The sequence below is a fragment of the Hemiscyllium ocellatum genome, chromosome 28 (assembly GCF_020745735.1).
Source record: "Hemiscyllium ocellatum isolate sHemOce1 chromosome 28, sHemOce1.pat.X.cur, whole genome shotgun sequence".
Taxonomy (NCBI): Eukaryota; Metazoa; Chordata; class Chondrichthyes; order Orectolobiformes; family Hemiscylliidae; genus Hemiscyllium; species Hemiscyllium ocellatum.
In genome coordinates this window covers 30,925,815-30,945,602 of record NC_083428.1, presented here as the reverse complement: position 1 = coordinate 30,945,602, position 19,788 = coordinate 30,925,815, and the positions used below count along the sequence as shown (strand labels likewise).

General features: G+C 41.8%; 1 protein-coding gene across 2 annotated transcripts in view; it reads left to right on the top strand.

The window, feature by feature from the left end:
- Positions 1-11,638, top strand: part of med16 (mediator complex subunit 16) — a 43,750-nt gene extending 32,112 nt beyond the window's left edge. The window contains exons 11-15 of one of the 2 annotated variants that reach the window (XR_009646156.1): positions 1,161-1,353; positions 7,986-8,202; positions 10,278-10,361; positions 11,313-11,495; positions 11,621-11,638. Coding sequence is in view for 1 of the 2 variants with exons in the window: in XM_060845985.1 (XP_060701968.1) it covers positions 1,161-1,353; positions 7,986-8,202; positions 10,278-10,361; positions 11,313-11,439 (621 nt within the window). In the remaining variant the exon portion in view is untranslated. Of the gene's footprint in view, positions 1-1,160; positions 1,354-7,985; positions 8,203-10,277; positions 10,362-11,312; positions 11,534-11,620 lie in introns of those variants that run through there. The other variant, XM_060845985.1, reaches the window with a different exon arrangement.
- The last annotated feature ends 8,150 nt before the right edge of the window (positions 11,639-19,788 follow it).

Below are 19,788 nucleotides of genomic sequence, written 5' to 3'. Positions count from 1 at the left end.
ATGTACAATAATATTCATGGAGAAGGCAAGAGAATGGAGAGCAAGTAGTAAGATATTTGTGGTAGTTAGATTGAACAGTTTATGTTGACCTGCTGCAGCTTGACTATATTTACTTAGTCAGAAAGAAATGTCAGTTTTTCCTCATTTTCCCCCACACCTTTATTCCAGCAATTATATGACTAAGGAGAATGAGTTTGCATAGAACATACATCACATACATATATTCAGCACAATTAACCTTGCTAGTAATTATACTAAACGTGATCGTCTTCCTAACATTATTTGTGCACCTTTCTGTAACTACATCTATGGCATTTGTCTCAACTACATTTTGTAAATGTAAATTAGGCTGATCATGCCTGAATGTGATGGATTTGATGCACCAATTAGTATATTTCTGTTCTTCTTTTCAAATGTATGTATATCTTTATTCAAACCACTTGATCTACAAGAACGATATACATTCATGTCATATTAACTGCTTTTTCGTTCATCAGTTATCAGATTAAAAAAAGCCAAAAGAACTGCAGATGCTGCAAGTCAGAAACAAAAACAATTTTGCTGGAAATCTCAGCAGGTCTGGCAGCATCTGTGGAGAGAAATCAGAGTCAATGTTTTGGGTCAGTGACACTTCTTCAGAACCGTTCCAAAGAAGGCTCACTGAACTCAAAACGTTGACTCTGATTTCTCTCCACAGATGCTGCCAGACCTGCTGAGTTTTTCCAGCAACTTCTGTTGTTGCCATTTAATCAGATCTCTCTTTTTGAGCTATTCAAGTGACTTCAAAACAATGAAGGACAAATGCAATCTTTCAGAAACTCTGCTGCTAATTGTGAATGAATATTTCCCAGATGGTAGCATCCTGAGGGTCAGGAGGTTCTGCAGCTGTTGCTGAGCTTGTCTGAAATCACAGTTCACTGTGATAGAATAGGATAGAATCTGAAATGGAGGTAGTTATTTCCCATACAGCGATGTTTGCACTGCACAGCAGGGAAGGGAATGATACACAAAGATTACTAAGGCAGAATTAACTCTACACCACAAAAATACTAACAAAATAATTGGCAAGAATATATTTTGATCAAACAGTCCTTCTTCCGTACTTTGCTTCTTCCGCGTGTGGGTTAGTGTCATACTGGTGTTACAATCTGTATTTTCAGGGTTCTCCAGTTCGGCCAGGATTTAGTTTCCTCAGAGATGGCACCTCGCTTGGAATGCTCAGAGAGTTAATGGTGGTGATCCGAATATGGGGTCTCCTTAAGCCTGGTTGTCTGCCGATATACACCGCGACATCCGACACCCAAGATAGCATGTCACTGCTCTTCCGACTGCTCACCAAACTCTGGCTCTGCTGTAAGTTCAAATTGTACACCTGGCATTTTCAAAAGCATGGTGCTGGAAAAGCACAGTCAGTCAGGCTGCACCTGAGGAGCAGGAGAGTCAACGTTTTGAGTATGAACTCTTCATCAGGAATGAGGGGGTGGCCGAAGGGAGCTGAGATATAAGTGGGCGTGGGGCTGGGGGGGGTGAAGGTAACTGGGAATGCAATAGGTAGATGAAGATATGAGGTGATGGCAGTAGGTTGGAGAGGAGGGTGGAGCGGATAGGTGGGAAGAAAGACGGACAGGTAAGACAGTTTAAGAGGGCTGAGCTGAATTGGAAGGTTGGATCTGAGACTTTGGGTGGGGGGAGGAGGTGTGAACATGAGGAAACTGGTGAAATCGACATTGATTCCGTGCAATTGGAGGGTCCAAAGGTGGAAGATGAGGAGTTCTTCCTCCAGGCATTGGGTGGCTGGAGTTTTGAGGTGTAGGAGGCCCAGGATTCACATGTCCTTGGCGAAGTGGGGGGTGGGGGTGGAGTTGAAGTGTTCGGTCGAAGTGTGTTGGGATTGTTTAGTGCTTGTATCCCAGAGATGTTCTCTAAAACATTCCGCAAGTTGGCATCCTGTTTCCCCAGTGTAGGGGAGACCACATCAAGAGCAACAGAGACAGTAGATAACGTTTGTGGATGTACAAGTAAATCTCTGTTGGATGTGAGAGGATCCCTTGCGGCCTTGGACAGAGGTGAGGGGAGTGGTGTGGGTGCAGGTTTTGCACTTCTTGCTGTGGCTTGGGAGGTGCTGGGAGTGGAGGATGGATTGTTGGGCGCAGACCTAACAAGGGAGTTGCAGAGCGAATGGTCTCTGCAGAACGCAGAGGGGTGGGGAGGGAAATATATCCCTGGTGGAGGGTTCTGTTTGTAGGTGGCGGAAATGGCAGAGGTTGATGGGGTGGAAGGTGAGGACCAGGGGTGTTCTGTGCTTTTTGCGATTGGAGGGGTTGGGGTCAAGGTCGGAAGTGTGGGAAGTGGAGAAGATGCACTGGAGAGCATCGTTAACCATGTGGGAGTGGAAATAGCCTCCTGCTTCAAGGATTGAAATTTGGGATTTTCAATGATGGAATTAGTCCTTCTGGAATTGCAACATCGAACTTTTCGTCCACTGCCTCTGCCTCCTTTTTCAATGCTTACCTTTTCCATTGGGACTCTCACCCCCATCCACCTGGACACCCTGTACTGGTCTATTACCCGCCCTCGATCTCTTCATCTCCAAATGCCACCATCACATTGTCTGCCTCAACCTGTCCACACCCCTCACCACTCTGACCTCTCACCTTTGCAATGCACAGCCCTCCGCTCCAACCCCAACCTCATCATCAAGCCAGCAGACAAGAGGGGCGCAGTGGCAGTTTGGCACATCGACCTCTACACCACTGAAGCTAGGTGCCAACTCACTGACACCTCCTCCTACTGCCCCCTCAACCACGACCTCACCTCCCACCACCAAACAATCATTTTCCCGACCATCCACAACCTCCTCATCTCAGGGGATCTCTCACCAACAACCTCCAACCTCATGTTCTGGGAACCCCACAGTGCCTGGTTTTACCTCCTACCCAAAATTTACAAACCTGATTGCACCGATCAACCCATCATCTCCACTTGCTCCTATCCCACCAAACGTATCTCTGCATACCTTGACACCATCCTGTTCCCCTTGGTCCAGGATCTCCCCACGTATGTTTGGGACGCCACTCACGCCCTCCACCTGCTCCATGACTTTAATTTCCTTGGCCCCCAATGCCTCATCTTCACTTTGGACATCCAGTCCTTATACACATCCATCCGCCATGATGAAGGCCTCCAAGCCCTCCTCTCCTGCCAGCCCAACCAGTACCCTTCCACTGGCACACTCATTCAATTGACTGAACTGGTCCTCACCCTCAACATTTTCTCCTTCAAATCCTCCCATTTCCTCCAAAGAAAAGGGGTAGCCATGGGCACCCCATGGGGCCCAGCAATACCTGCCTGTTTGTTGGGTACGTGGAACAGTCCATCTTTTGCAGCTAACCCAACACCATTCCCCACCTTTTTCCTCTGTTACATCGATGACTGTATCAGTGCCACCTCATGCTCCCATGATGAGGTTGAACGGTTCATAAACTTCACAAACACCTTCCACCCAGACCTCAAGTTCACCTGGACCATCACTGACACCTCCCTCCCCTTCCTGGACCTCTTCAGCTCCATTTCTGGCGACCGGCTCAACATTGACATCTACTTCAAACCCACTGACACCCACAGCTACCTGGACTACACCACCTCCCAACATGTCTCCTGTAAAAACGCAATCCCCTACTCCCAATTCCTCTGGCTCCACCACATCTGCTCCCAGGAAGACCAATTCCACCATAGAACATACAACATCCCAGATGGCTTCCTTCCTTAATGACTGCAATTTCCTCTCCCACGTGGTCAGTGATGCCCTTCAGTACATCTCCTCCACTTCCCACACCTCCGCCCTTGAGCCCCACCCCTCTGATCGTACCAAGGACAGAACACCTCTAGTCCTCACTTTCCTTCCCACCAACCTCTGGATACAAAGCATCATCCTACACCATTCCCACCACCAGGGATATATTTCCCTCCCCACCCTATCTGCATTCTGCAGCGATCATTCCCTCTGTGACTCTCTTGTTAGGTCCATGCCTCCCACACCAGCCCACCCTCCCCTGCCACTGCAAGAAATGCAAAACGTGCACCCACACCTCCCCCTCACCTCCATCCAAGGCCATAAAGTATCCTTCCACATCTAACAAAGATTTACCTGTACTTCCACACACCGTCATCTATTGTGTGCATTGTTCTCAATGTGGTTTCCTCTACATTGGGGAGACAGGATGCCAACTTGCAGAATGTTTCACAGAACATCTCTGGAACACACTGACTAAACAGCCCCAGTGCCCTGTGGCCGAACACGAACTGCCCCTCCCACTCCGCCAAACTGTAGCCACCCAATGTATCACCTTTAGCCTTTGGACCCTCCAACCGCACGGGATCAATGTGGATTTCACCAGTTTTTTCATTTCTCTCTCTCCCACAGCCACCCCCACCTTATCCCAGATCCAATCTTCTAACTTGGCACCGACCTCTTTAACTGTTCTATCTGTCCATCTCCCTTCCTATCTATCCACTCCACCCACCTTCCCAACCTATTGCCATCAACCGCCACTTTTATCTACCTTTTGCAACCCCAACCACCACCACCATCCCCCCCACCTCCCTCCCTCCACTCCCATATATCTCTCAGCCCCCTTGGGCCACCCTGCCATTTCTGATGAAGAGCTCATGCTCAAAACATCAATTCTCCTGCTCCTCAGATGCTGCCTCACTGGCTGTGCTCTTCCAGCACCACGTGTTTCGACTCTGATCTCCACCTTCTGCAGTCCTCGCTTTCTTCCAGCTGGCATTTTCATCCAGGTTTAGTCAGTTTGTTTCTAAAGGGGGTAGAGGCAAATTGCATATATTATTTAGATAAGATTGTGTTGAGGTTGGTGGTGATCATCTGTAAATATTAGATCAAAGTCACCCTTTATGTTCCAATCAAATTAGTATTTGAAAGTAAAGGAGGCAGAAAACATGAAGCAATTTGCTGGACGTGTTATGTGGGTGATGTTTGAATTGATCATTAAGGAGGTTTGGGCACTTGGGGAAACTGAAGGTAATAAAGAGAAGTCAGGATGGATTTGTGAAAATGAAATGGTGTTTAACCAATTAATTGGAATTCTTCGAGGCATAGCATAGTGTAGTTGTGGAGAAAGGAGAGACATTGATGTACTATACTTTGATGTCCAGAAGGCATTGACAAGGTTCCACATGTGAGATTATTGTGCAAATCAGGAGCTCATGATGTAGGGGATTATATAGTAGCATGAATAGAAGATTGACTAGCTGGTGGAAAACAGAGTATGTTTAAACTGTTCATTATCAGTTTAGCAGGGTGTGACAGATCCCTGCAGGTATCTGTGCTGCCCTCGGTTTTTCACAATATATGTCAATGATTTAGATGAACACATTAACGACATGGTAGCTAAATTTGCTGATGACAGAAGGTACAGAGAAAAGCATCTTGTGAAGTTGTTATAACAAGGATGCAAACCATTACAACCAGATTAAAGTGAGTGGGCAAAAATCTGGCAAATGGGATATAGTGTGGTATAATGTGAAGTTGCTCGCTTTGACAAGAAGATTAAAAAGCAATATTATTTAAATGGAGAATGACAGCAGCATTCCAAGTTGCAGGAGCTAGATGATCTAATTCACATCACTAAGTTAATGTAGAGGTACAGTAAATGATTAAGAAACATAATAGGATGTTATACTTTATACTTTATCAAAAGACGAATTGAACTTTTAAAATTAGGGGTGTTATGCTTCAGTTATACAGGGTATTGATGAGACCATATATCAAATGCTATGTGTAGTTTCCATCTCCTTATTTAGGAAGGACATAAATAGGTGGTGGTTTAGAGAAGTTTTATTAGTTTGATACCTGGAATAAGTAGGTTGTCTAATGAGGCAATATTGAACTGCCTGAGTTTGATTTCTTTGGAGTTTAAAAGAGGAAGGGAGGGATTATTTGATTTAGGTTTATAACATCCTAAACTATCTTGATAAGATGTATGTGGAAAGGCTGTTTATTCTTGCAGAACAGGATTGATAAGATCCTGACTGATCAGGATTCCACTTTCCCTTAAATCCCAGTAACCCTAGATTTGTTTTCCTAACAAGGATCTACCCACCTCTCTCTTTAAAAATTCCATGACCCTATCTCCTCCACCTTCTGAGTTGAGGTTACATTAGTGATTATTTTTAAAATGGAAGTAGGTTGATTCCCTTGTCTAAAACGAATCTAATGTCATCAGGCATGGATGGGAATCTGGATTTCAGAAACAAACTGATCAGCCATGACCTTATTGCAAGATGGAGGGGCCTTGAAGGGTTGAGTGGTAACCTTCTGTTCAGTTCATACATTAGTCCGTAAAGTGAGACAATCCAATTCAGAAAATTTCTCCCTGCCATTTTAATCCAGAAAGCTGTTGAATAATTTTGATCAGCTACTTAAGTAATGGACTGGCTCAGTGTATTCAGTTGTGTTGTGTCCTGTAGTACTACAGTTTCAGAATGTGTTTTACTGGATTTATTTCAAGTTTTACTATTAAAAATTACTCCCTTTCGGTGTATTTTTTCCAATGAGTAAACTGGAACCTTTTTGTTAAACTTATGGATGCGCATACCTCCTTATATGTTCGAAAATGGCAAACTAATTGTGGCATATTGTGTTTCCCCAAGAGAATATTAATTTGCAGTCCTGACTGTAGAAATAACTGAGTCTGTAATACAATACTGAAATAAATTCTAGCATTCAAGAATAAGGTATTATGTCAGGATTAGGTCTTGGGTTAGCTTTATCTTTATTGATTAATTTGTGAAATATTCATTGCCGTTTACTTAAAACAAAAGTTCTGAAGTTTGAGTGATAGTGATTTGATATGATACTTTAGCATTGCATGTCCTTAGCTTGATTCCCACTCAGACTAATATAATAGGTTTGTAATGGTGCTACTATGTGAGCTGGATCCATGTACCTCCTAAAAAATGGCTTTCAGCACAAGAGACAGCACACAGGAAATTTCATATGAGTCAAAGAAAAATTGTTATATGGAAAATGGTCTTCTGAAGTTGAACTGAAGTCGCATTATTGGGGTATAGTTAGAGTATCTAGCCATGAATCTAAGTCTGAAACTTTTAAAACCACAATTAATTTGCTTCACCACATTTTAAAATTTTAAGACTAGAACTCAGCAAGTTTAAATTGAACATAAGAAATAGAAGCAGAAGGAGAACATTAATCTCTTCAACCCTATCCTACTATTCTATAACAGCTGATGTTACCCTAGGTCTCAACTCCTCTATTTCAATACTTTGTGATCTAGCATCTACAACTCTGGGTTAGAAATTCCAGACATTCAGTATCCTCTGAGCAAATAAATTCTTCTGCATCTCATTTACAAAAATAAAGAGTCATTCGTTTAAACTATGTCCCCTAGTTTGAGATTTCCTCTACTAAAGGAAACAAAAGTCTGAAATAGTTTTGTGCAGAGGACACATACAATCGCTGACCTAACACATGAAGGATTAGAAATAGTGATCAATAATATAAATTCTTGCTAACTTTGTTTATTACTGAGCTTTGTATTTTTCATATTCAAAAAGGAAGATTCTCATATCTACGAGCTTTCGTTATCTTGCTAGTTGGCTATTACTTTGGATCTGAGGGATGCTTTTCAATGGGTGCATTAATTAATGTCCAGTCTTTTACAAAGGACAGAATATGGTTAAGTTGAAACATTATTGGGACTGCAGTAGCTAAGATTAAAGTATGCCACCTGATGGAGGGTGTATAGCTACTCGAAGGAAAAAATAATATTTCCTTCGTTTGCCGTTCATAAAGTTTTCTTTTTAATGGTGACTCTCTGTACTTACGATATTAAATAATATTGAATGCTAAATGTTGAATGCCCAAGAAACCAAACTTGCAGCTTAATAAATAATATAAAGTTGCTTTTTGTAAAGTCTAATGCTTCTCGCAATGCTTTTTTCAGGTAGAGATGAAAATCATATAACTGAACCTGATGACAATCTGATTGATGAATGTTGTCTGCTTCCCAGCCAACTGCTTGTTCCCAGCATGGACTGGTTGCCAGTGAATGATGGAATTATTGGCAAATTACAGAGTAAACAGCTGTTAAAACTGCAGTTTGGAAAGCCGATCAGTGTACCCAGTCACTTTGCAACCTCTCAGCTAGATATTTTTGCAAGGTAATTTCCTATTTTGCTTTTTAATGCTCACCTAGTTGTTCTTACCATGCTGAGTTTGCTTTAATGCCATTATGAATAGTTTTACAAGCTCCTGTATTAATGTGTATAAATAATGTGTATAATAAGACTCTGCAAAGTCTTAGAGAGAATTGTAAGGGATAGGATTTATGAACATCTGGATAGGAATAATGTGATCAAGGATAGTCAGCATGGTTTTGTGAAGGGCAGGTCGTGCCTCACAAACCTTACTGAATTCTTTGAGAAGGTGACTAAGGAGGTGGACAAGGGTAAAGCGGTAGATGTGGTGTATATGGATTTTAGTAAGGCGTTTGATAAGGTTCCCCATGGTAGGCTCCTGCAAAAAAATACAGAGGTATGGCATTGAGGGTGTGTTAGAGGTTTGGATTAGGAATTGGCTGGCTGGAAGAAGACAGAGCATAGTAGTTGATGGTAAAGGTTCATCTTGGAGTGCAGTTACCTGCGGTGTTCCACAAGGATCTGTTTTGGGATCGTTGCTGTTTGTCATTTTTATAAAAGACCCGGAGGAGGGGCTAGAAGGTTGGGTGAGCAAGTTTGCGGATGGTACGAAAGTCGGTGGAGTTGTTGACAGTGAGGAAGGACGTGGCAGGTTACAGTGGGATATAGATAAGCTGCAGAGCTGGGCAGAAAGGTGGCAAATGGAGTTCAATGTAGGTAATTGTGAAGTGATTCACTTTGGTAAGAGTAACAAGAAAATGGAGTACTGGGCTAATGGTCAGATACTTGGTAGTGTGGATGAGCAGGGGGATCTTGGTGTCCATGTACACAGATCTCTGAAAGTTGCCACCCAGGTAAATAGTGCTGTGAAGAAGGAAAATGGTGTACTGGCTTTTATTGGTAGAGGAATTGAGTTCCGGAGTCCTGAGGTCATGTTGCAGTTGTATAAGACTCTGGTGCTACCGCATCTGGAGTATTATGTGCAGTTTTGGTCGCCATACTATAGGAAGGATGTGGAGGCACTGGAATGGGTGCAGAGGAGGTTTACCAGGATGTTGCCTGGTATGGTAGGAAGATCGTATGAGGAAAGGCTGAGGCACTTGGGGCTGTTTTCATTGGAGGAAAGAAGGTTTGGGGGTGACTTAATAGAGGTGTACAAGATGATTAGGGGTTTAGATAGAGTTGACAATGAGATCCTTTTTCCACGTATGTAGTCAGCTGTTATGAGGGGGCATAGTTTTAAATTAAGGGGAGGTAGGTATAGGACAGATGTTAGGGGTAGATTCTTTACTTAGCGAGTCGTGAGTTCATGGAATGCCCTGCCAGTAGCAGTGGTGGACTCTCCCTCTTTATGGGCATTTAAACGGGCATTGGATAGGCATATGGAGGATAGTGGGCTAGTGTAGGTTAGGTGGGCTTGGGTCGGCGCAACATCGAGGGCCGAAGGGCCTGTACTGCGCTGTATTTTTCTATGTTCTATGTTCTAAATGCACTAACACTGAAGACATGTATTTGAGAACAAACTTTTGACTTTCTGTTGAAAAATGTTTTCTTATTTGTCTGTTGTACTGCATGTCAATTTAAGAACTATCATAGCTAAATATTGGGCTGCCTTCAGGAAAGACTCCGAAATAGCACTGATAGTCAACAAGCCTTAGTATTGTAAACATTTTCCTTGATTTAATATTGTTACTGAAGTTTGGAAATGAGCTTCCTCTAGGATGCTTGGTTGAGATTCCAGAATGAAATCTTGCATTCCTTACATGTGCTCAGTCCAAATTCTCAGCATGGTGTCAAGGATGGAGAGTACTAAATGAGCTTAATAACTGAATGATTCTTTGCTGCAGTCATAGACCTGTGTCCCGGATATTGGGCAGCCAGCTTCAGTAAGCTCCATGTGAATAAATACAATCCTGTTCAGAATAAATACTGAATCATTTCTGCTGGTCAGCCCAAGCAAAAAGCTGAAGTACCATAACAGATTGAAACCTTGTTTTTCCACTAATTGGATGCATGTAAATAAACCCCACTGTATTACTCTGTCATAATAATTCCTTGTCATTATACCTGATATGCTTTCAAATTCATGTTACTTGCAGATCACCAGGGTATCAGAAAATGGACAACTTAAGGAGACTTAGTTTAGGAGTCTGTCCAACTGAAGAAACCAAATCTTGTACTAGGTAAGCAGCAAAAAAAATGAAAAGGCAATTTATGTAAGAGTTTACCTGTACAGCTGAGCACCAGTGATGGGTTTTCATAGGTCCAGCTGCTTCATTTGTCAGAATTCTTTTTTTGTGATGGTAAGTATAAGTATTAAGTTGACCACAAGATCTCCCCACATTGCTCTAACTGTGAATCTGTCTACAGAGGAACCTCGATTATCTGAATACCAATTATCCGAAAATCGGATTATCCGAAGGAGATGTCGAGGTCCCGACAGAAATGTAACATCAAAGACATGTGTCCAACACTGATCGTGTCTTTTGTTTAGTGATTAAAAGTGCTGCCAAGAACAGTCCTGGACTGATGGGAGCACAGGCACCTTCTCTAAATGACTGTCTGTCTCTCTCTCTCTCTGTCTCTCTCTCTCGTAGCCTAAACCCCCCTTCCCTAGATAATCTCTCCAACATTGTCCTGTACAGGGCAAAGGTGGAACCTGTCAAAGAACTTGTGTGTTTATGCTATTTGGAGACTCACCCTCCAAAAGGCAGCAGCAGTCTTGTTGTTGGTGTCCAATCTGACTGCCCCGGTGAGTGGATGGGGTTGGGGAGCAAGGTTATACAGGGCGTGGCGGCTCACACGCGCGCACTGTGATACTACCTTATCTCCTGAACAGGGAGCAGACTTTACAGAAAACTCCGAGCCCCAGGGAAAGGCATTGAATCAATTAATCGAATAATCAATTATCCGAACGAAATAGTGCCTACCCATCTCATTTGGATAATCAAGGTTCCTCTGTATTTAACGATACATGCTGTTCGTTTTATAACTTCTCTTAGCTTAACAACAATATCTGGAGGTAATGCCTATTCAGCAAAAGTACTGCCATTTGTATGAAATATGTTTAATCTGGAGTTTGATGTCTAAGGGTAAGATTGGGATGACTGAATTCTTTTTTTTCTTTCAAACAGATGTGGGTGTAACACCATGTTGAAATCACCAAACAAGTCGACTGCAGTTAAACAATGGGAGCAACGGTGGATTAAGAACTGTTTGTGCGGAGGGCTATGGCGCAAAGTGTCCATTAGTCTGTCCTAAATAATCTTTGTTACGAGGATAAGACAAAATATGCATTCGAAGATATCAGTTGGAAAGTATATATTGCCTCTAATTCTCACCAAAAAACTTGAGTTTTGATAGAATTTTTATTGTAATAAATGAACTTGTTTCATAGAACGCTTAGTTTTCTTGGCTATTTTTCTGATTTTTACTTCATTAGTCCAAATATAAACAAATGAGCTGACCTCCAGGAGGAAGTGAGGATTACTGCCTTGGACAAACCTCTCCACTGGTTGGAGTCATACTTGAAGTAAAGGAAGATAGTTGTGATTGTTGGTAATCATTCATCTCAACTCCAGGACAGCATTGCAGAAGTTCCATAAGGTAGTACCCTAAGCCAAACCATCTTTAGTTAGTTAATTCAACAGTTAATTTCTCTTCATCATAAGGTCAGAAGTGGGGATGTTTGCTGATGTTATGAGTTTTGAACATTGTATAATTTCTTGAGATGCTGAAGCAATCTCTGTCAATTGCAGAGGTTCTGGATAATATCCAGGCTTGGATTGAAAAGTGGCAAGCAATGCCAACACCAGGGCCAGACAATGAGCAGCTCCAGCAAGAAAGAATTCAAACTACACCCCTTGACATTCAATAGCATTTGAATCACCCACCCATTACTCTGACCAGAAACTAAACAGGAGCAGCCGATTATAAATACAGTGTCTCCGACTCACCACCAGTTTGTGCAATTCAAATACTCATGAAGCTCAACATTATCCAGGACAATGCAACCCACTTGTTAGCAGCTCATCCTTCTTCAGCATTCACTCTCTCCACCACAGAGGTACAGTGGTAGCAGTGTGTACCAGCTACAAGATTCACTGCAACAACTCAGCAAGGCTGCTTAGACCTTGCTTTCCAAACCTGTGATCTCAATAACTTAGAAAAATGGATTTCTTACTCTTCTAATCAAACTACTCCGATGTTATAACAAACTTCTGGAGCAAGTGGGACTTGAACCTGGGCCTCTTGGTCCAGGGGTAGGGACATGGCCAATGCACCATAGGAGGGCCATCATAACAATTAATAATAAGTAAATATTAAAATTAAACTCTCCGGATGAAGTTTTATTTGACTGGGTTTCATTTAGTGGCAGAAGTTGGTCAGTGTTAGCAGAATTATATTGATCTACCTCTAACACTGGTGTAGCCCAGAGCACCTATATAGGTTCTGAACAACCAGAATAAAGTGGACACTAGAGACTTTAAAGGTAAGGCAGAGGGTGGGAACAGGAGCTGGAAAAATTATGGTTGGAAATGTGATGAAAGAAGACTGATGGCAGGAAATAGAGAAAGATCTGGGGAACTGGATGTAAATGTGTAAACATGAGTGAAAGGTTTTAAGAGCAGGAAGGCCATTTGGCACATCTGTATTAAACTGAAATTCACAATAGTGACTTATACTATCACTATTTATTAGTTAAGCAAAACAACAGTAACTGAGCCAGCTTTAAATAGGCCCTTCTTGTACTTGGTACTTAATTTTTCAGCTACTTTGGGGCAAATATTTGTCCTTTGTCTTCATAGCGATATGGCTTTATATGATGCTGATTATTTATTTTGTTATGAAGATGTGGGTATACTCTACCTTTTTAAGAGTGTTAAAAGCAACAGAATTACCTGACAGGACCAAGTGTTCTGAAAAGAAATATAATGTAACATTTGGTTGAACAACTCGATTAGCTGGTTGCCTGGAAATGACAAAACAGATTTGAATTAGGCCAATCAGTTTAAATTATACCCGGAAAATACCAAATTCCAATCCAGTTTGAATTTAGTATATTGACATTCTTACAAGCCAATGACACTGTCCGATGTTTTGGGGGGGGTATAAGACCAGGGGAAATTGAACAGTTGAGAGGAGAACTACCAAGCCCCAGTATGTAAAAAGACTGCCTGAAAAATAGTGCTCTTAAAAGGTACCTTTATCGATCAGTAACCGGTGAAGCAGAAACCCGTAAGAAGAAAAGAAAGACCAGAATTCAGAGAAAACAAAAGTTGCCTGATTTTAAGATAAGTTTTGTTTTGTAAATCATAATCAGGAGTTTTATCAGACTATTACAGAAGGGAAGGTAACAGGTTAGAGTAAGGAATTGTAAGTAGTTGTCAGTTAATTATTCCCTGTTACATTTTTTTTCTTAAAGTTGTTAGTTTTTACTTTAACTAGTTCTTGCTCTATGGAATTTTCATAGATCACTGCACAGGATAAATCTTTTCTGTGTTGCTTGTTTTAAATTAAGCAGGAGAGTTTACCCATGTCGTAACAGTTTGGTGGCTCATCCGGGACTTAAATAAAACGTAGGTGAGTCGATTTGTTTAATTTTGGTGACTTGCGGTTGACTAAAATGAGAGAAATGGCTCTTAAAATTGCTAAAGAGGTTCTAGGATTTTAAGATTATTCTCAACTTTGCCAAGAAAGTTTAGAAGGAAACAAAAAGGACATTACTTTTAGAATTAACAAATAAGTTAGATTTGGTTTTAACTGAGGACAAAAGTAAAGCTGAAATTGTAAACTAATTATGCAAACACTTAGGTGTATCAGAGAAACAGACAAGTGCAGCAGAGGCAGAAAAACGTAAATTACAATTGAGGAAAATGGAGTTAGATAAACAAAGGGAAAAAGAATGAGACACAACTGAGAGGAAAGAGAGAGACAGAAGGTTCAAACCAGTCACTGATAGTAAGAGATGTGCGAATATGCACTCTTTCTGAACTGTTACCTGACAGTGTGGTAATTTATGGGATAAATGGACAGAAATCTAGCATTCACTGAGTGTAAGATCAGGTTGGAGTGCCACCTCAAGACTAGGGAAGTTACAGTGGGTGTGATTGACCGTGTGTCAGTTCCAGGAATTCAGTTTGTTCTTAGGAATGATTTCACATAATCCAAGGTGGGAGTGACACCCCTTGTTGTGGAGAAGCCCAAGGAAGACTGAGAAACTGAGGAATCAAAATAGAAATATCCTGGTATTTTCCCAGATTGCGTAGTAACCAGATCCTACTATCATAAAAGTCACAGCACAAAGTGAAAGTTAAAAAGTAGGATGAAGGAGTTGAGGTTCAGTTAGAAGATACCCTGTTTGATGTAAAGACAGAGGGTCAGACAGAAGTGTTTATTCTTGAATGGCTAAGAGACTTGCAACAGCAAGACAAGGTGATAAAAGATCTATACGTGGACGCGTACTCTGAAAATGAGGCAGATAATATTCTGGAAGGTTGTTACCTAAAAGGTAAGATCCTAAGGTGGAAATGGAAACCACAGCAGGTTAGTGCAGAGGAGAATGGGCCAAAGTGCACTGGCTTGTGTTGCCGGTAGCATACAGACAGTAAGTGTTATGGGTAGCGCATGAACTACCTGGAGGAAGTCACCTAGGCGTAACAAAGACTCAGGCTAAGGTGCAAAAACATTTTTTTGACCTGGAATGCACAAGGATGTGGTTAACTTTTGCTGTACATGTCATACTTGCCAAATAGTAGGTAAGCCACAGCTGGTAAGAAAACCAACACCTTTGTTGCCAATTCACGCACTTGAAGGACCTTTCAGGCGGGTTATAATTGATATGTGTGGGTCTTCTCCTGAGAACTAAAAGTGGTAACCAGTACTTGTTAACTATAATAGATGTGTCAACCAGATTTCCGGAGGCAATTCCCTCACTGGGTATCAAGGATAAAAGAGTAGTAGAGGAATTAGTAGCTTTCTTCATACGTTATGGGCTACCCAGAGGGATTCAGTTGGTGCAAGGGTCAAATTTTGCTGCTAAGCTGTTTAAGAAGGTTATGGATAGCTTAGGTATACAGCACTTTAAATCCAGTGTGTATCATCCTGAATCCCAGGGAGCTTTAGAAAGGTAGCATCAGACCTTGAAGACCATGTTGAGACCATACATCAGGACTACCCGAATGATAGTGATAAAGGTATCCCATTTGTATTGTTTGCCATTAGAGATGCCCCAAATGGATCTACTCGGTTCACTCCCTTTGAAATTAATGAAAGAAAAATTGACTGGACCAAAGTCGGACATCATGTATCGGAAGTGAGGGAGAGACTAAATAGAGTAGGTGAGTTAGCTCAACAGTACCTAAAGAGAGCACCGTGTAGAATGAAGCAGGTGGCAGATAAAAGCTCTGAGACTCAGACATTTTCCCAACAGGATAACGTGTTAGTACTCTTACCAGTGATAAACGATCCCTTCAAAGTCAGGTTTAGTGGTCCCTGTCAAATTGAGAAAAAGTTGAGTCAGGTGAACTATCTAGTAAAGATGCCAGATGGGGGGGGAGAAAAGGTTTCGGTTATGTCACATGAACATGTTAAAACCATGTTATACTGGAGAAAAAGGTGTTAGTTACTGCCCCACAGAGTGAGGAATCAAATCCAGATGACGTGGAATTTGAGGTGCCTCGAAATAGATTAAAAAATGAAGTCCTTGAGGAGCGGGATAGGTTAGTAAGTGATCTGTCTCAGGAGCAAAGAAAACAGTTGAAAGATTTGTTACTGCAGTGTAAGAACACATGTAAGAATCAGATGGGGAGGACTGATGCTATTGTACATGAAGTAGATGGAGGCAATACTGCTCCTATAAAATAACATCCCTATTGGCTTAATTCTTTTAAAGCAAGACAGATCCAGGTGGAGGTGGAGGCAATGCTTGATGAGGACAACATTGAACCAAGCCAGAGCAAATGGAGTTTGCTGATCGTCTTAGTTCCCAAACCAGACTGGATTCAATGATTGTGTGGATTATCAGAACGTTAACGCCGTTACAAAATCTGACTCCTATCCAATCTAACAAGCAAGTCAGACAAGCCAGTTACATCACCAAGTTGGACTTAATATGTGTTACTGGCAGGTACCTTTATCAGAGTCGGCAAAAGAAATTTCTGCGTTTGAAACCCCAAATGGGCTATATCAGTTTAAAGTGATGTCCTTTGGATGAAGAATGAACCCGCCACGTTCCAAAGACTCATGAACAGATCTGTGGTTGGGTTAACAAAATGTGCAGTCTATTTGGACGATGTAGTGATCTTTAGAAAGTCCTGGAAAGATCATATAGAACAGTTGGCAAAGCTCTTTAAACAACTACAAGAAGCAAAACTGGTGATAAATTTAAGTAAAATAGAATTTGCAAAAGCAGAGGTGATGTTCTTGGGACATCAGTCATGGAAGGTTAACCCCACAGAATGCAAAGATGAAGGTCATTGAGGAATTTCCATGACCAACCACGAGGAAGTGCATCGATTCTTAGGACTCAGCGGATTCTACCAGAAGTTTGTTCCAAACTTGGTGAAAAAGAACACAGTTTTGGTTGACGGAACAATATCAGGAAGCATTCGACCATTTGAAAGCTATATTAACCAATAAACCAGTTTTAGCTACACCAGAATTTTCAAAACCTTTTAACGTCACCATCGATGCTAGTGACATAGGAGTTGGGGATGTATTCCTACAGGAAGATGTATGTTAGGGTAATGTGTTTAAAAAGTAGAGAAAAAAATGAAGCCATCTTTTCATGATGATGGTTCTTTTTTTCTTCTAAAGGGGGGAGGTGTTATGAAGATGTGGGTACCTTTTAATTTAGTATATTGACATTCATAAAAGCCAATGACACAATCTGATGCTTTGATTGGGGGGGTGGGGTGGTATAAGACTAGGGAAAATTGAACAGTTGAGAGGAGAACTGCCAAGCCCCAATATGTAAAAAGACTGCCTGAACAATCACCCTCTTAAAAGGTACCTTTATCGATCAGTAGCCTGTGAAGCAGAAATCACTAAGAAGAAAAAGAAGACCAGAATTCAGAGAAAACGAAAGCTGCCTGCTTTTGAAATAAGAAGATTTGTTTTGTAAATCGTAATCAGGAGTTTTATCAGACTAGTATTATAGAAGGTAAGGTAACAGGTTAGAGTAAGAAATTGTAAATAGTTGTTAGTTAATTATTCCCTGTTATGCTTTATTTCTTAAAGTATTGTTCATTTTTAATTTAACTTGTTCTTGGTCATAGAGTCAGACCCTTCAGTCCAACCTGTCCACGGCGACCAGATATCCCAACCCAATCTAGTCCAACCTGCCAGCACCCGGCCCGTATCCCTCCAAACCCTTCCTATTCATATACCCATCCAAATGCCTCTTAAATGTTGCAATTATACCAGCCTCCACCACATCCTCTGGCAGCTCATTCCATACACGCAACACCCTCTGTGTGAAAAAGTTGCCCCTTAGGTCTTTTTTATATCTTTCCCCTCTCACCCTAAACCTATGCCCTCTAGTTCTGGACTCCCCGATCCCAAGGAAAAGACTTTGTCTATTTATCCTATCCATGCCCCTCATAATTTTGTAAACCTCTATAAGGTCATCCCTCAGCCTCTGATGCACCAGGGAAAACAGCCCCCAGCCTGTTCAGCCTCTCCCAATAGCTCAAATCCTTCAACCCTAACAACATCCTTGTAAATCTTTTCTGAACTCTTTCAAGTTGCACAACATCTTTCTGATAGGAAGGAGATCAGAATTGCACGCAATATTCCAACAGTGGCCTAACCAATGTCCTGTACAGTCGCAATATGACCTCCCAACTCCTATACTCAATACTCTGACAATTAAAGGAAAGCATACCAAACGCCTTCTTCACTATACTATCCACCTACGACTCCACTTTCAAGGAGCTATGAACCAACACTCCAAGGTCTCTTTGTTCAGCAACACTCCCCAGGACTTTACCATTAAGTGTATAAGTCCTGCTAAGATTTGCTTTCCCAAACTGTAGCACCTCGCATTTATCTGAATTCAACTCCATCTTGCACTTCTCAGCCCATTGGCCCATTTGGTCCAGATCCTGTTGTAATCTGAGGTAATCCTCTTCGCTGTCCACTACACTTCCAATTTTGGTGTCCTCTGCAAACTTACTAACTGTACCTCTTATGTTCACATCCAAATCATTTATGTAAATGACAAAACGTAGAGGACCCAGCACCGATCCTCATGACACTCCACTGGTCACAGGCCTCCAGCCTGAAAAGCAACCCTCCACCACCACCCTGTGTCTTCTACCTTTGAGCCAGTTCTGTATCCAAATGGCTAGTTCTCCCTGTATTCCATGAGATCTAACCTTGCTAATCAGTCTCCCATTGGGAACCTTGTTGAACGCCTTACTGAAATCCATATAGATCACATCTACTGCTCTGTCCTCATCAATCTTCTTTGTTACTTCTTCAAAAAACTCAATCAAGTTTGTGTGACATGATTTCCCATGCACATAGCCATGTTGACTTTCCTTAATCAGTCCTTGCCTTTCCAAATGCATGTACATCCTGTCCCTCAGGATTCCCTCCAACACTGATAGTTCCCTGGCTTGTCTTTACCGCCCTTCTTAAACAGTGGCACCACGTTTGCCAACCTCCAGTCTTCTGGCACCTCACCTGTGACTATCGATGATACAAATATCTCAGCAAGAGGCCCAGCAATCACTTCTGTAGCTTCCCACAGAGTTCTCAGGTACACCTGATCAGGTCCTGGGGATTTATCCACCTTTAACCATTTCAAGACATCCAGCACTTCCTCCTCTGTAATCTGGACATTTTGCAAGATGTCACCATCTATTTCACTACAGTCTATATCTTCCATATCCTTTTCCACAGTAAATACTGATGCAAAATATACATTTAGTATCTCCCCCATTTTCTGTGGCTTCACACAAAGGCCACCTTGCTGATCTCTGAGGGGCCCTATTCTCTCCCTAGTTACCCTTTTGTCCTTAATATATTTATAAAAACCCTTTGCCAATGCTATCTCATGTCCCCTTTTTGCCCTCCTGATTTCCCTCTTAAGTATACTCCTACTTCCTTTATACTCTACTAAGGATTAACTTGATTTATCCTTCTTTTTCTTAACCAAACCCTCAATTTCTTTAGTCATCCAGCATTCCCTATACCTACCAGCCTTCCCTTTCACCCTAACAGGAATATACTTTCTCTGGATTCTTGTTATCTCATTTCTGAAGGCTTCCCATTTTCCAGCCGTCCCTTTACCTGTGAACCATCTGTACCATCACATCTAGGAATGGGAGTTGGTTGTCCTTTTCTTCCACTCTAGTGAATCGGATTCCTGTGAGTGTGGCGTTGATGATCTGGTGCGTGTTTTCTATTTCTGTATTTTTAATGATTACAAAGGTGTCATCCACATATCTGATCCAGAGTTTGGGTTGAATTTGCGGTAAGACTGTTTATTCTAGTCTTTGCATTACCGCTTCTGCTATAAGTCCAGAGATGGGTGAGCCCATGGGTGTGCCGTTGATTTGTACACGGTCTCATTCGATGTAACGGCACTGTTCACCTCTATCA